Consider the following 18,060-nt stretch of genomic DNA (forward strand, 5'->3'; position numbering starts at 1 on the left):
ACAGAGCCTGATGTGGGGCTCGAACCCACAAACCGTGAGATCATGACCTGAGCTAAAGTTGGCCGCTTAACTGACTGAGCCACCCAAGTGCCCTTCATTTATCTTAAATTTAAACATCTTTTTCTGAAAGGGATTTGACATCTCAATTTGGAGATATCTGCAAGTTATAACTAAATGTCATTATATATCAACTGTAATTACTGAAATTTACATTGTCCATATAGATTACTTTGTTCTGAAATTAATTTCTTTCCCTAAAACAGCCACTGGTTTTATGTTTGCAGAGTACATTTCCAAAACTACTTCCTTGACGTCCTTTTTAGTGGTTGAGAATTAAATTTCGCTTTCTGATTTTCTCCTACTTATGATCTTTGAAGATAAATGTGAGCGTTTATTTTGAATATTGGACCATTAAATCTCTTGGTCACATCTTCCTAGAATGATATATTTGAATCATCTTTCTTATTTTCCTAAATATTTAAGTATTTGCATATTCTGGAGTCTCAAATTGATTTTTCTAAACTGTTACAAAAATTTTTAAAATGTGCATAAAGGTGGTATTACTGAAAAGAACAAAAATGCCAGTTGTAGCAAAGAATGAGTTTGCAGATTATGAAACATCAAGCGTTAAAAGTTCCCAGTGAATAATGGAATTTTTAAGGGCAACTAAAAAAATATTTTAGCAAGAGAGTGAGCAGGGGAGAGGGGCAGAGGGAGAGAGTGAATCTTAAGCAGTCTCTGCACTCAACACGGAGCCTGGCATGGGGCTCGAACTCACAACTCTGGGATCATGACCTGATCCAAAATCAGGAGTAGGACATTCAACTGACTGAGCCACTCAGGTGCCCCAAGGGAAATTTTTATGATCTCTTGATTAATATAGAGTATATTTCTATTTAGATGAAAAAATAAATCAAAATAAATTGTATACTTTCTTCTTTCTGTTACTAGATGAAGCAAACCTTAATTAGATCTCAGTTTGCTTGTACTTATAAAGAGGACTGGATAATAAGCAAGGATAAATGGAATGATGTTAATTCAGCATCAGAGCCTTTGTATGTACTTCACATGGAAAATGACCTTTCTGGTAATTGACCTTATTTGAGTAATTAAATAACAATTTAATTCTAGTGTATTAATTAGTTTTAACTTAAATAAAACTAGATTTTGTTTTGCAAAGTATGAAATGTGAAATGTAAAGGTTTATATTTATAAGACCTGAGTTTATTTAAAAAGTTATATCTATGTACAAATCTAGGAGGAATAGGACACAGTTTGATTCAACTAAATGTATTTAAGAAATCACTTGTAGTATTGAAGGGTTAAGTGTCATGCATTCAAACAAAGCAAATATTTGTTTGTAGGGGTAAAAAGTGATATGGGGAAAATGAAAATTAATGTGATAGTAATATGGCTGTATTTGCTAATCATGTAATTTATGGTGTTATGTGATTGCAAATCAAATTTTTGAATATTCTTTAGTGAATTTTAAACTTTATTATAAAATTTTCATAGGTAACAATACTAAATATTATGTAATCTCTTTCCTCTTTTCATCTTGCATAACAGAAGGTGTAAATTCATCTGTTAGAAGACCAACAGTTGGAACGAGTTCTGGAAATGTTCATCTGGACAGAAGTAAAAGTGAAAAAGTTGCAAGGAAATCAAGTAGTCAGACAGGAAATAAAAGCTCAAAGAGGAAACAGGTGGATTTAGATGATGAAAATAATCTTTGTGATAGTGGAAATGAACCATCTCAACATAAAAATTTTAAAATACCTAAGACATCAAACAATTTCCAGAATAAATTATGTGGCAAAATAGCTAGAGTAGCAAAAAGCAACAACTGTGCAGGCAAGGACAAACTGATTACTGGCCAGACAAAGTTAACTCAATTTTTTAGACTATGAATTTGTTTTTTATTTGCTTTAGATTTCTGTATATATTAAACCATTCACCAAAGGCATCTACTTAATTTTTAAGAGATCAAGATATAGGGGTGTGTGGGTGGCACAGTCGATTAAGTGTCCGACTTCAGCTCAGGTCATGATCTCGTGGTCCATGGGTTCGAGCCCCACAACAGGCTCTGTGCTGACAGCTCAGAGCCGGGAGCCTGCTTCGGATTCTGTGTCTCCCTTTCTTTCTATCCTCCACCACTCATGCTCTGTCTCTGTCTCTCTCTCTCAAAAATAAATAAATATTAAAAAAAATTAAAAAAGAGATCAAGGTATAAGTTATGATTCTTTATTATATTGGTCTGAAGTGTATATAAGGTTAGTATGTTAAGCTTTAAAAAATACTCATAAATCATAATTATGCAGAATATTCACAAAGTTTAATGCACAGATAAAGCATATCATTTAAGTTACAGATTTATTTACTTTATTTTAAAACAGACATTTTAAATAATACAAGTCATAGTAACATTAAGGGCTTTTTCCTGGACAGACAATTAAATGATTTTGTTTTCTTCAGGAAAGATGTGGTCCAGCAGGTTTCAGACTTGCCAACAAGGTCGATAGACTCTTCCCAGCATGCACCTGAGCACTGAAGGAATAAAATAGTTTAAATTGTCTAAAGGACTATTATTATCACACAAAATTTATTAGAAATAAGAGAATGGATCTTATACAGCTAATTCTGAGTAAGTCAGAATTACAATAACTCTTAAATTCTTTTTAATCCCACATCTGTGGCAGGGGGCACTTAACGTCAAGTGTAATTGAACCATGGTCTTACTTGATTTTGTTAAGATTGGATCCAGATCCACTTAAAGTCAGAATTCTCTTTTATAGTATTAAGATGTAAGAATTGAATTTTAAAAAGACTACTCACTGTCAAAATCTCTCCTTCCTATAGGAAATTTAGCTGAGTTTTCTTCATCCCCAATTTCTCTCTTTTCTTGTGTTGATTCAGTATTCTGAACTCCATTCTCAGCTGGAAAAGCTACAGATCCTTTTAGTGCCAGATAAGGTTTTATAGCCAGATTCAGTGGCAGACCATGATTTAAGAAATTATGTTTGGAGCCTGTGTTCTGTAAAGAAAAGGTTGATTTGTGTTTTAGCTGTCTTATTGGGAATAGAACTATAATATAGTTGTATAGTATTCTCACTGATCTCAAAGATGGCTGTGTACTGTTTTGACTCTTTAAAAATACATTAGATATAGGTTTTTGGGAAAAACCTTTTGGATAAGAGGTGTTGTCCAGAATGGAAAAACCACCTGCTATGTACGAAATTTCGTCAGTTGTCCTAAAGCATAATGTGACTGCTTGCATATATTTTTATAAAATTTTACTTTCAAAAGCATTGTAAACATCATTCAGATTTCCACTGAAAAAAGGATAAGTCCCATTGCCACTTACCTTTGAATTTTTGTTTTCCTCATCGTTCATGAAACTGCTCTCATCATTTTTATATTGTTCCAGAGAAGGAACGACGACTGATTTTTGAGGAGTATCATCCTTCTGAAAAGCTTTCCCCAGCCTGAATGTATTAAATACCATGTCATCTTCTAAATTTCTTATGGACTTGGATGCTGAAAGTAAAATGCCTTGAGAAAACAGAGAAAAAGTTAGTATTAATATGTAGGAAGAGAGACTCATTTTTGCCATTCTTAGTTTGATGTTTGCATAGAGTCAAATAAAAGTATGTAAAGTGAAGGAAAATTTCTCAAGTCAACCTGCTTTGAAGGTGATTCCTAGCTTTATATATTTTCCAGTTTGAATAGAAAGCACTTCAAAGACGTAGACTGTCATCATTCTAGAAATGACTCATCAGATAGAGGCTAACCTCTTGTATAGCTGCTAATACCTACATTGTTTTGGTTTTAGTGGCATATTGTTTATTTTGAGTGTGTATTTTCTCAGAATCTGATTAAGATCCTTGGTAGAATGCTTTCTGTTGAATAGATTACAGTCTCTTGAAAGTGGATTGTTATTAAGGAAGACCATGGGACACCAGGCTCTCCATACTCTTACTGTTTTCTTCTCTATATTTTCTGATTAGGCATGGTATTAAAGCTAAAGTTATTTTATTTAAGGATGATAAAGGTTTTTATTTACTTTTAATCCTGATTAAATTGAAGTAGCCTTCCAAAAGGATTTTCTTTCATAAATGCTCAGTTTAGTTTTTGGTAATTAAAGTATATATGCCTGTCAGTGGGAACAAAAAGTCATTCATGCCTTATCAAAAATTGGCTTGTCATTGTGTTTTATCTCTGCATTTAGAAGAGGATGTTAATTATGAATTTGACAATGAATAAGAAGTCCATGAAAAGAGTATTTATGTGTTCTATAAATATTAATTTTGGGTGAATATGTTGTATAATGGTTAATTAAACATTTTGCAATTAAGTTCTCATTTTGACCCCTCCAAGTAGGAAAATACATTCTTGTATTTGTCTTTTGGTACATATGTGCAAAAATTTTCTAGGGTATATTCCTAGGTGTGGAATTAGTCATGGAATACACGTGTTCAGCTTTCCTAATGCCAAAATATTTACAGAATAGTGGTAGCCAATTACCTGCCCACCAGCAGGGGTTTGACAATTCCCATTGCTCCATGTCCTAACCAATACTTGGGTATCTTATTGCCCTTTTAATTTGTATTTCTCTAATTACCAAAGAAGTTGAATGTCTTTTCATATATTTATGAGCCATTTGTCATTCCTCTTATGTAAAATGCCCCTTAAAAAAAAACTTTGTCCATTTTTCTTTGGGTTGTCTTTTTCATATTGATTTATGGGAGTTCTTTGTATCCTAGATGTTATTGTTAGTTACATGTGTTTTATATATTTTTTCTCATTTTGTGACTTGTCTTCTCAACCCCTTTATGGTTCTTTTGGTGCACCAAACTGCTAAATTTTATTGTTTAAAAATTTTTCCCTCATAATATGATTAGTACTTTCAACATGTTTTTATTTAGAAATCTTTCCCAACCCTGAGATCATTATCATATTTCTATACATTCTAAAGCTGAAATGTTTTGACATTGACATTTAGATTCTTAATTCATCTGAAATTTTGTGTATGATTTAGAATAGAGATAAATTTTACTTTTTCCAAATGTTTTTACATATTTCTTGAATAATTTGTCCTGTGTCTACTAATCTGCACTGCTGTCTCTGCAGTATATCAACTTTCTGTATACATGTGTGTCTCTTTCTGAACTCTACTTTCACTGCCAAATCAACAGTCTTAATTATTATAATTCTAAAATAATTTTTGATATCTGGTAGGTCAAGTTTCCTAGCTGCCTGCTCACCCACCAATTTTTCTTCTACAGCAGTTCCTTGGCTATTGTCCATTTCTTTTTCATATAAATCTTAACATCATCTTTTCAAGTTCTGTGAGAAACTTTGGTAGGATTTTGAAGGGAATAGTATTAGTTCTGTGGATTAATTTTAGAGGGTAATTGACACTTTTAGGATAATTCATTTTCTTATCCATGGACATGGTACTTTTCCATATTTATTTAGATCTTCTTTAATCTTTTAATAACATTTACTATTTTCTTCATAAAGTTCTTACATGTTTTTGTCGAAAGGATTATAATTCTTTATAATTATACTTAAACTATTTTAGTTATTATAAGTGGTATTTTTAAGAGATTTACCTTTTCTAATGTTATTGTTGGTTATAGACATGCAGTTGGCTTTTGTGTAGTGCTCTTATAAACAAAATACTTTCTAAATTCTTTTTAATTCCAAATAGTTTATAAATGTATTAATTCTTTGGGGTTCTCCATGAAGACAATTGATGTAAAAAATAAAAGAATGGCATTTTATTACCTCCTTCCAAGCCCTTCTATATTTGTATGTGTGTGTGTGTCTTTCTTCTGTGTGTCTGTCTGTGTAAGCATGCACACTAATATTGACCAAAACCTCCAGTAAATGTTGGGAATAGAGATAACAGACATCTTTGCAGTATGACTGATTTTAGAGAGAATGCTTTTAATGTTTTGCTGATGATCATATCATTTTTCTCCTTCGATCTTTAGTAAATGAAATGAACAGATTTTTCTCATGTTAAATCAACCATGTGTACATGAAACAAACCTTTTAAAAATATAATTGGAGTCAATATGGTAGTATTTGATTTAGTACATTTTACGTTTATTATCATGAGTGAGATTGATATGTACTCTTTCTTATGTTGCCTTTGTCTGGCTTTAAGGTTATGCTAGCTTCATAAAATGAACTGGGGAATTATGTTTATTGCATTTCTTTTCTCTCCTGTAAAAACTATTTGAGTATGGTGTTTTCTTGCTGGGATTTTTTTTTTTTATAACGATGAATTCATTTTGTTCAGTGACTGTAGGAGTATTCAGCTTCTCTGTTTCTTTTTTAGTTTGTTTCAGGAATGTGTATTATTATAGAATTTGTCCATTTCACTAAAGTTTTCAAATTTGCTAGTATAAAGTTATTAATAATATTTTCTTCTAAATATTTTAATTCTTGCTTCATCTGTAGTTATATTTTATTCTAATTATGTTTACTTGTAGTCTTACAGTCTCTGCCTGTCTCTCTTTCATCCCTGTTTTGATCAGGCTTCCTAGAAGTTTATCAGTTTTGTTAGCCTTTTCAAAAACAAACTTTTGGTTTGTTGCTCTTTATTATATTTTTCTATTTTATTAATTTCTGCTGTTTATTATTTTGGGGGGGATATTTTTTAATTTTTATAACTTCTTACATTAGAAGAATAAGTCATTAATATTTAGACTTTAAGAAAATAAGCTATATGTTTCCTTTTATGTATCATTTTTGCTAATTCCTACAATTTTGATAAGTGAATATTTAGTGTTTAATTCTAAGTTTTTATTATTTTCATTATTTCTTCTTTGACCCCTCAGTTACTTAGGTACTTTTAACATTCCAAATATATGGGAATTGAAATTTGGGGGCAGGGGCTACCAATTTTCAACAAAGTTGTGTCAGAAGTCTTGGTCTATAAATTATAGAGTATTTGAAATCTAGATTCAACAATATGTAATGATTTTCAACTGTTTTTGGCATACAAATACAAATTTCATATAGTTCAACATAGAGAAACTTGCCTTATGGCCTATAATATCTTCACTTTACATAGAAGTTCTGTCTATTCTTGAAAAGACTATGTATACATTATTGTTGAGATCAGGGTTCTATAAGTGTCCATAAGATGAAACATGATAATATGTTGTTTAAATCTTATATGTTTTATTCATTTTTTGTCCACATGAACTATTATAGAAAGAGATATTCACAAATCACTACAATGGACTTATCTAATTCTTTCTGTAGTTTGCAATTTTTGCTTTATTTATTTTGAGCTTATGTTATTAGGACACTCAAATTAGAAATTGTTTCATCTTGCTTATAAGCCAAATCATGTATCATGACCCTCTGCAGCATTAATAATGTGTCTATTACTGTTATTTTTCCTGTATCTTTATGTTTTAGATATACCTATTGTAAATACCATGTAGCTAAGTTTGGAATTTTTAGTCTGACAATTTTGTCTTTTACTTAGAGACTTTAGTCTATTTATATTTATTCTGTTTACTGAATTACTGAGATTCATTACCACTGTCTTATTTTGTGATTTTTATTTGTTCTAATATGTTTCCCTCACCCCACCCTCCCTTTCTTGCCTTCTGGTTAAATTTAATCTATTTTTTGTTCTTTTAGAGGCAACCCTAGAGATTTTAATATCATCTTTAGTTATTTATGTTTTAGTTAATGTGTATTTCTGCGTTTCTCCCAAATAAGGTAAACACCTTCAAATCCTTAGCTCCAGTTACCATTATTCCTAATTTATATGCTATTATGTTATTTTTTTAATGTTTATTTATTTTTGAGGGAGAGACAGAGTAGCATGGAGGAGGGGCAGAGAGAGACACACAGAATCTGAAGTAGGCTTGAGGCTCTGACCTGTTAGCACAGAGAGTCTGATGTGGGGCTCGAACTCACCAACTGTGAGATCATGTCCTGGGCTGAAGTCAGATGCTTAACTATCTGAGCCACCCAGTCCCCCCAATGCTATTATTTTCTAAGATTTAAGTTCTGTCTTGATTTTTTTAATGAAATAGAGACTATTCTGTTGTTTTATACAGTTAACTCTTGTTTAGATTTACCTGCAAGCTTACTTTTTTTTCCTCACCATTCCTTTTTACATCTGAGATCTTTGGTAATTGTCTTCCTTCTGAAATACAAGTTTCTGAAGTATACTGAGTTAGATGCTAACTTAGTGAGGGTCTGTTAGTTACGAACTAAGTTTTGTTTTGTTTTAGTTAAATGTATTTTGCTGTTCTTAAAAAATGGTGTCAGTGTCTATACAGTCATTTATTTGACTATCATTTTCTCTTAGTACATTATTATTTCAGTTTCTGGTTTTCATTGTTACTAGTGAGCTATCAATGCTGTTGGTTTTAATCATGATGTCTTTATAGGTAATCTCTATTTTCTGTCTGTCTGCTTTTAAAATCTTCTCTTTGGCTTTGATGTTCTGTAGTTTCACATGATGTGTCTGGGTTTGGATTTCCTTTAATTTATGCTTAGATTCTTGAATCTGAGGTTGAGTGTTTCTTATGAATTCTGGAAAATTATTAGTTATTATTCCTTTGAATATTGCCTTTCCCTTTTCTGGAATTCCCAATATAATATTGGGCTTCTGTGCTTACTCTGTCCTCTATTTCTTGTAACCCTCTCTTTCCTAGTTTTTCTTTCTGCCTCTGTGCATTTTAAATAATTATTCAGAGTTATATTCCAGCTTACCAGTGCATTTTCACTTATATCTAATCTGCTGTTTAATCTGTGTATTGAACTTTTAATTTAATTTCTTATATTTTTTATTTTTAAAAATTCTTTTTGGTTCCTTTTCATATCTGCCTGGTCAGTTTAAAAATGGCTTTCCATTTTTAAAAATTTGAAATCTTTTATTGCTTTAAATCTATTCTTAAACATTGATTTTATATTTGTATCTAATTATTCTAGTATCTGCTATCTTTGTCTGTTTGATTCTATAGTTTCTTATTTCCGCTTATCCCTAGTTCATGGTGTCTTCTTCATGTGTTTAGTGAATTTTCATTTTTTGTATATATTCATTGAACTGTATCCAAAGGAGTTCTTGAAATTCCTGTGTTGGCTTCTGCCAGGCCCCTGGAGCACTAGCAACCCAGGGCCACTTTAAAATTTCTGCTTGAGGCTTTTCAGGCCACAGCATCAGTACAAATACCAAACTAAGTCAGTATGCCTTTGTCATTAGGAATTCTCAGGACAGTATATATTTTTTCTCCACCCGCCCCATCTCCCTCCCTTGTTTTCTTAGAGCCTTTCCCAACATAGACTTGTTTCCTTCTACAGGCTGGATTTTTTTTTGTCGTTTACTTCCTTATGGGGTTCCCAGCTTTATGTGGGATTTTCTGATCTGAGCTCTCATTTTACTTGGGTCCTAAGGTTTGTCTTCTGTCCCAGCATATGTGGGTCATTAAAACCAGGTGCTAGGCCACCAGGAATTCACAGAATCTCTCAGAGCAAATGTTGTCTGTAACCCTTGTTAAGTCCTGTGGAATTTTTTTTCTTTTCTAGCTTCGTATGGTTTCCCTTATTTTACCACCCGTCCAGCCATACTTTATAAAAGATGTTTTTGTCAAGCATTTTGTCAAGATGTTTTTTACTGAGAGGTGGTCTCTACATAAGTAGTCTGCCATATCACTGGAGTTGGACATATCACTTCATACTTTAGTATAAAATTCTCTCTGCAATGGAATCTTTGTGCAAAATGTATATATAATGCATGCTAAATTATATCCTTTTTAACTTTTGTGTTATAGGGCTATATTTCACGTTCTTCAATGGTACTGTTTAATATTCTGATTTCTGTAAGTATGTTTTGTTAGAGACGGAAAGAGCTGCTAATTCTTTTGGGGACTACTTAAATCTTATTAGGGATATGTTTTCTGAGAGCATTTATAATAAAAGACTCTGAACTCTTCTGACTTTTTTCTTAGAGCTTTCTTTATCTTTTTAATGTTAGTCATGCCTTGATTTTCCCCAGGGTTTGAACCTGCTTTGGAGGTGCTATTTAATCTACAAAAGTCCTTGTTAATGGTAATTTTTTTTTTAGCTGCTATTCTAGAAGTATAATAAATATTTATAATTATGTATTTTGTGTTGAATTTTCACTGCATGAATTGGTTTGGCTGATCTTCACCCAAAATTGGGACCAAATTCAAACCATTTTAACAGTTTAGAAAAGTTAGTTAATGTTTTCCTTTATTTTGTTTAAATTGTCTTAGACTCTGAACAGTATGGGGTTTTCCCACAATCATTTAATTATGGAGATAGTTTCCAATTTTCTTAAATGATAACTTTTTTTTGAAACATTGGTTACTCTGATGTGCAGTGGAGCATAGTAGATTTCTTTTCCATTGATGCTGAAAATGAAGTATCCCCAAGTGGTAGAAAGGAACTTTGAAGAAGAAAAACTCTTGCCAGATGGACTTGGGTGGTTCAGAAAACCTTGGAAAGGCAAAGGGTTTATATCAAATGTGATCTTCATTTTCTGAAGAACTACTAACACCATGTATTTGTAAGTTGCTTTATCGAATTTTTCTTTTCTCCAGTTAAGATCTTTCCCATACGATGCCAGTTAAGTGCAGTGCAAATCGAAGGGATTGCTTATTGTTTTATTGAGAACCCTGAATTTAATGGCTAATTTTATGAGTCTAACAGCCAAGATTGCTCAGTTATTACCAAAAGATATAAGAAAACTTAAATTCCTCCTCAAATTTATACAGTGAATAACCCATATACCTCTACCTAGATTCTACCACTAATATTTTACTATACCTGTTTTATTATCTACCCATCTTTCTATCTCTCCATTAATCATCTTATTCTTTTTTTTTTTAGGTTTATTTATTTATTTTTGAGAGAAAGCGAGAGAGTGAGCGAGTGAGCATGAGCAGGTAAGGGGCAGAGAGAGAGAGAGAGACAGAGAGAGAGAGACAGAGAGAATCCTAAGCAGGCTCCATGATGCTAGTGTGGCTTCAACTCATAAACCTTGAGATCATGACCTGAGTGGAAATCAAGAGTTAAATGCTTAACCTGACTGAGCCATCTAGGCACTCTAATCATCTTATTCTTCTAATGCATTTCAAAATACATGTATCAATATATTTTCTACTAAATACTTCAGTATGCATATCATTAAGTACAATTTAATATTTGTTTACAAATTTTTAAGGTAAAATTTTGCAAAAAATGTACAATTTGTGCATTTGGTAAGTTTTGACAAATCTATATATCTATATAACCCAAACTCCTTTCAAGGTTAGATATTGCCATTACCCTGGAAAGTTATCTCTTGCCTCTTCATCATTAACTGCCACCACTCTCCCATCTCCATGCCTTACCCCAATTCTGTGCTCTGAGGCCATCTTTGTTCTGATTTTTTGCACTGTGAATCAGTTTTGCCTGTTCTGGAATCACACAGTTTGTAGTCTTTTGTGTAAGTCCTCTTTCACTTAGCATGTTTGACATTCATCTATGATGTGTGAATTAATAGTTCCTTCCATTTTATTACCATTGTTTGAATAAATCACAGCTGGTTTATCCATTCTCCTTTTGATAGACTTTTGAGTTGTTTGGTTTTTAGTTTTTGCTGTTATAAATAAGGCTTCTATGAACATTTTTGTACAAGTCTATTTGTGGACATGTTTTTATTTTCTTGTGTAAATACCTAGGAATGGAATTGCTGGGTCATAGGGTATGTATATTTGATATTATAAGAAATTATCAGATTGTTTTTTAATTTTTTATTTATTTATTTATTTATTTTTTTTTCAACGTTTTTTATTTATTTTTGGGACAGAGAGAGACAGAGCATGAACGGGGGAGGGGCAGAGAGAGAGGGAGACACAGAATGAGAAACAGGCTCCAGGCTCTGAGCCATCAGCCCAGAGCCTGACGCGGGGCTCGAACTCACAGACCGCGAGATCGTGACCTGGCTGAAGTCGGACGCTTAACCGACTGCGCCACCCAGGCGCCCCCAGATTGTTTTTTTAAAGTAATTCTACCATATTACACTTCAACCAAGAATTTATTAGAGCTTCAATTGCTCCACATCCTCACCAACATTTGATGTTGTCAGTCTTCTTAATTCTAGTCATTTCAATAGATGAACGTGATATCTCATTGTGGTTTTAATGTGCATTTCTCTGTTAATGATGCTGAGCACTTTTCATGTGCTTATTAGCTATTCACATACTTGTTTTGTGAGGTGTCTGTTTAAATCTTTTGCTCTTTTTTTGTGAGAGGGATTTTTTTTTTTAATTTTTTTTTTTTTTAACGTTTATTTATTTTTGGGACAGGGAGAGACCGAGCATGAACGGGGGAGGGGCAGAGAGAGAGGGAGACACAGAATCGGAACCAGGCTCCAGGCTCTGAGCCATCAGCCCAGAGCCCGACGTGGGGCTCGAACTCAGGAACCGCCAGATCGTGACCTGAGCTGAAGTCGGACGCTCAACCGACTGAGCCACCCAGGCGCCCCGGGATTTTTTTTTTAATTGTTGAGTTGTAACAACTTTTTAAATATCCTAAATTCGAATCTTTTTCTCTGTGTTTGTGTGTGTGTGTGTGTGTGTGTGTGTGTGTGTGTGTGTGTGTATGTGTGTGTATGTATGTATTTTTTTTCTCTCTTGACTATTCATTTTCTTAGTTGGGTGTTTAGATGAACAGAAGTTTCTAATTTTGATAAAATTATCAGTTCTTTCCTTTATCATTACTTTCTGTGTCCTAAGAAACCTTTGCTTACCTCAAGACACAAAGATATTCCCCTATACTTCCTCTAAAAACTTTATGGTTTTAGCTTTTACATTTAGGTCTATGGTCCACCTCAAATTAGTTTTTGTGTGTGATGTGAGTATGAAGTAGGGTTTTATTTTCCTTTTTATATATGGATATACGGCTGTTTAGGTACCATTTGTTGAAAAGATTTTCTTACCCTCATTGTGATGCTTTGGTGCTGTTTTTAAAAACTAAGTGACCAAAAGTACATACCTATTTTGGGATCCTCTAATTTGTTCATTGATCCAATTGTTTATTCTTTTTGCAGTACCATATTATCTTGATTACTATAGCTTTATAGTAATATTGGAGTCAAGAGTATAAGTGGCGCAAATTGGTTCACTTTCAAAACTGCTTTGGATATTTTATTTCATGTTTATAATTATAAAATTGTAGTGTACATTCTTTTATCGCTCTGGAATTAAACCAGAAGTTATTAATAGAAAAATAGTTAAGGCTATCTACAGATATTTACATATTATGCAACACACTTTTGAATAATGTATGGTTCAGGAAGGCAAATGCAATAGAAATTAGAAGATACTTTGAACTGAGGATAACGAAAATGTGGCAAAAGATGGGGTTTAGTTATGCAGTGCTTATAGAAAATATATAGCTGTAAATGCGTATTTTAGAAAATAAAAATAATTGAAAAATTAATTATCTAAGCTTATGTCTTAAGGAATTAGTAAAAGAACAGCAAAGTAGACTCAAAGAAAATAAAAGGGAGAGGTTACTAAATATAAGAATAGGGATCAATAAAATAGAAGGCAGTCATAGAATAGAAAAATTTTACAAAGTTAAAAGAATAATAACTAATGACTTGTTGGCAAGACCATTTAAGAAAGACAAAAAACACAAGTTACTAATACCAGGAATGTAAAAAGAGAACATTGCTATAGATCTTACAGATATTACAAAAGATAATAAGTGAATATTATAAACAACTTTTTGCCAATAAATTTAGGTGAGATGAATGAGGGATTGGCAAACTCCTTCTGCAAAAGGCCAGATAGTAAATAGTTTAGGCTTTGGGGACTGTATAGTCACATCTATTCAGCTCTGCCTTTGCAGCATGAAAGCAGCTGTGCATAATCATTCAAAACTGGGTATGGCTGTATCCCAATAAAACTTTATGTACAAATACAGATAGCCTGAGGGACATAGTTTGCTGACTCCTGAGACAGACAAATGCTGTAGGAAAAAAAGACGTTGAGACTGCCACAAGAAATAGGAAATCTAAACATTTCTGTATCTACTAAATAAATTGAATCCATAAATTAAAACCCTTTGTCTCAAAGAAAACTCCAGGCCCAAATGGCTTCATTGGTATATTCTTCCAAGCAATAATAGCAATCTTACAAAAATTCTATCAGACGATAGAAAAAGAGGAAACAGTTTCTGTGGTAGCTTTGTAATCTATCACCTTACCTAGGCTGAACTATATTTTCCAAAATTTCTTTCCCTTTATCTGTATGTTTCTAGTTGGAGTTGGCCACAAGAGACATTTTGTAAGAGATTTAGAGGACAGAAGTGTGAATCAGCGTTCATTTAGCTTACACATTATGCTGCTTACCTGCTGGCTCATCTGGTTGGCTTAGGCAGCAGTCAGTTTTTCTAACTGACTTTTTCACTTTCAGTTTTTCTAACTCCTGGGACGTGTGCATGTGTGTGTGTGTGTGTGTGTGTGTGTGTGTGTGTGTGTGTGTGTATAGTTCTGTGATAAAGGGCACTAGCTTTCCTACAGGACATATCAGATGCAGCAAGATCAGATATGAGTTTCAGTCTGTTTTCACTGTTTTCAACTCATGTGTATGGGTTCCAGCTTCTCCTGTTCTTCCTTACATCTATCTTCCCTCCCAACTGTCTGCCCTGGGGACTCCAGTATTGGATGCTAAACTCTTATGGAGAATGCCCAGTTAGATTCCACAATTGCAGGAGACCAAATCCCTATAACAAATCCTATATATGTGTGTGTGTATGTATGTATGTATGTATGTATACATGTTTGGTTCTGTTTCTCTGAATCCTGCTATTTCCCCAGCTCTTACTTTGAGTCTAGCATAAACTTGGCACTAAAACCTGACAAAGATATTACAATAAGAAAAAATTGTAGTCCAATCCTTCTCATAAACAAAAATGTAAAAATTCTAGGGGTGCCTGGGTGGCTCAGTCGGTTGAGTGTTCGACTTCAGCTCAGGTCATGATCTCATGGTTCGTGGGTTCGAGCCCCGCGTCGGGCTCTGTGCTGACAGCTCAGAGCCTGGAGCCTGCTTTGGAATCTATGTCTCCTTCTCTCTCTGCCCCCCCCTCCCCCGCTCATGCTTTGTCTCACTCTGTTTCTCAAAAATAAATAAATGTAAAAAAAAAAATTTTTTTTTAAATGTAAAAATTCTAAACAAAATATTATCTAGTAGAAGCTAGTTATGTGGAAAGAATCATAATTCTTGACCAGGTGAGGTTTACTTCAGGAAAGTAGACTGGTTTAACTTTCAAAAATAAATCAGATTTACCACATTAAATTAATAAAGGAGTAAAAACATGATCATCTCAATAAATGCAGACAAGCACAGTGATCAGCTGTGCCAAATGCAACTGGGTGAGTAAGATAAGAACTGAGAATTCATCTTTGATTTGGCCGTGTGGATAGTCCTTGGTGACCTACATGAAGTTTCAATGATGCTGGTAGAGACCAAACCCCGGTAGGAGAGGATTTAAGAAAGAATTGGAAGAGAGTAAGTGGAGATGTTAAATATAAACAAAATGCCAACAATTTATGCTGAGGAATGCAGAAAAATTGGGCTGTGGATAGAAGAGGATGTGGCACCAGGGGAATATTTCTATTTAAAGGTGGAAGATATTATATCATGATGATAATGAAGAGAAAGAAGTGTCATTGCTGAATCTGTGTGACTCAAATAACAGAAGGTTTCACATGTTATTGACAGTGTGAAATAAAAAGGACATTCATTCCCCTTCCAACCCTTAAGTATGTATGGTGTTAAAATATCAGTGAAATGGAGGAGGGTATAAGTATGTTTATTACCCAGAAAGTGTAGTACAAATTGGAGAGGGAGAGAAGAGAAAGCACAGAGCTGTTTGGAGATGACAGTGTGGGAAAGATGGATGACTGGAGGGCTCACATTTGGGTGCAGAACAAGGACAGCAGGGTATATGGCAAGGTGGATTTGGCTGGCAAGAGATTTAGTCCTAGCACTTCTTAGAAGAGGATGGTGTTTCTGTGTGTGGTGTTTACATAGTAGACAGGAAAGGGTAGCTCCTGGTGGGCATTTAGGCCACTCAGAATGCAGCAGTGGAATTGAGAGGTTATACCTCTAAGAGTTTGAATTTAGTTGATGAGTTGATTCTAGTTTTTCTGTGAAGAATAAACTTGAGTCTGTAATTTGAAGGCTTGGGAGAGATGCAAGGCTCCCAGCACACAGGCTCAGGCTCATAGAGATTCTTAGGCTTAGAGATCTTCATGATATGGGGCCCAGCTGAGGGCTGTGAAGGCTATAAAGCTTTTCAAGAATCAACTTAAGTCTGTCTGTGATTTGAGGGTTTGGGAGAGATACAAGGCTCCCAGCACACAGGCTCAGGCTCATAGAGATTCTCAGGCCTAGAGATTCTTCATGATATGGGGCCCAGCTGAGGGTTGTAGAGGCTATAAAGCTTTTCAGTTTTGCAGATACAGTGTGGGTGGGTAGGGTATCTTGTCACCATGCTCAATGTAATGGATTTGTGGGATGGTAGGTGGAAGATGGGAGAGTTGGTGATGCTCTACTGAAATTAGCCCAGTGAATATGAGACCAAGTGAGTAGAAACATTGGTATCCTCAAGCTTTGTTCTGTCATGGCTGCTAATTGATTTAAATATTTATATCTCTATAATATGTATTTGAATTATGGGGCTGCCTTGCATAAGGTTTCCTCTTTTTTATTTATGTATGAAGATTTTAATTCATCTCTGTCTATGAACACTGGTGGACTGGCTGTTTTCCAGGATCTCATTACTGTATGATGATGTTGCTATTAGTGTCATATAAGCAGAATTAATAAAATTGTTTAAAGAGTCAAATGAAGAGCCTGTTCTAGTGAATTACACATTACCAGTTTTTAGAGCTTAGAAAATTCTTGAGAATTGCCTTAAAACCTTAATGCCGTGAATCAAGATATAAGTAACATCAAGAGTTACATGAACATGCTTGAGATTATGTTTGTGGCCAAATTTTTCAGTTGCCTTGCAAAGAAAATTCTTGGATATTGTTTTGATTCTTGGCAATTTTGGAGTCATCTGATAGCATGCTTCCAAAATAACAATGTGATGATAGCTTTCAACATTGGGTTACCAAAAAGGATTGTTGTATTGTATACATTGATTCATAATTTCAGGTTTCTTCACCATTATGGTAAATACTGCATTGAGACTTCATTGTTGCACATGTTTGGAATCTTATGTTTGTACTCTCATGGCTGTCTTCAGCCCTCAGACATTCTTGATTATCACATTGAGAACTCTAGACTCTCAAAACATTTTGGTTTCTATTATGTAGGATGCATATGAGATTCGTTTGTTCTACTTCATTTTCTTCTGTTTGTGATAGAGATGGGATCAGATGGAAACCTCTTGATATTGGTATGCATGCTAGTCTTCATTCTGTGTAAATACAGTGCTCTTTTCTACCATCATGACTTTGTTCATGTTATTCTCTGCTCTTAAAATTCCCTCATCTTGTCCCTTTGCCCATCTAAAACTAAAATACCTTTCAAGACTCTTCTTTTGTAGCTTTCTCTGAGTATTATAGTCAAATACCTTTTTCTGAACTCCTACAACATTTGTATTACATTATTATTTAGAAAATAATTGTTTCTTACATTCATTAGTTTACCAAGGCCTTATGTATCTGCAGAAACTTGTCTTGATGACTTCAATTGTTTATCATTCCCTGTGTCCCTACCATGTAACTTTGTCTTCCCACTGTGGGCAGGGTGACCTGCCCACTCCTTGACTTTGACCTCAGTCAAGTGACTTGCTTTAACTAATGAGAAGTTAGCAGATATTACACAAGAAGAGACTTTAACTAGTCTTGCACATTGAGGATTCTCTGTTGAACCTCTGCCATCACCAGAAGAACATTCCTCTGCTAGCCCACTGGAGAGAGTTCCACATGGAACAGAGCCTTGCTACAGCTGAGGCCTTCCTAGATCAGCAGATACCCATTCAAACATCAGA

At 34.1% G+C, this 18,060-nt stretch overlaps 2 protein-coding genes across 9 annotated transcripts in view; one reads left to right on the forward strand and one right to left on the reverse strand.

Annotated features, from left to right (window-relative positions):
- Positions 1-18,060, forward strand: part of PARPBP (PARP1 binding protein) — a 147,918-nt gene that overhangs the window by 63,034 nt on the left and 66,824 nt on the right. For 3 of the 8 annotated variants that reach the window (XR_007456798.1, XR_007456799.1, XR_007456800.1), the window contains exons 10-11: positions 952-1,087; positions 1,570-1,706. Coding sequence is in view for 4 of the 8 variants with exons in the window: in XM_049626166.1 (XP_049482123.1) it covers positions 952-1,087; positions 1,570-1,910 (477 nt within the window). In the remaining 4 variants the exon portion in view is untranslated. Of the gene's footprint in view, positions 1-951; positions 1,088-1,569; positions 2,169-3,427; positions 3,514-18,060 lie in introns of those variants that run through there. The other 5 variants (XM_049626164.1, XM_049626166.1, XM_049626163.1 and 2 more) reach the window with 5 other exon arrangements.
- On the reverse strand, positions 2,465-3,759 carry PMCH (pro-melanin concentrating hormone). The gene is made up of 3 exons (XM_049626186.1): positions 3,365-3,759; positions 2,836-3,034; positions 2,465-2,547 (listed from the first exon to the last, which is right to left on the reverse strand). The coding sequence occupies exons 1-3, from the start codon at positions 3,611-3,613 to the stop codon at positions 2,498-2,500; spliced, it is 498 nt and encodes a 165-aa protein (XP_049482143.1). The 5' UTR covers positions 3,614-3,759; the 3' UTR covers positions 2,465-2,497.

This window comes from Panthera uncia, chromosome B4 (genome assembly GCF_023721935.1).
Source record: "Panthera uncia isolate 11264 chromosome B4, Puncia_PCG_1.0, whole genome shotgun sequence".
Taxonomy (NCBI): domain Eukaryota; kingdom Metazoa; phylum Chordata; class Mammalia; order Carnivora; family Felidae; genus Panthera; species Panthera uncia.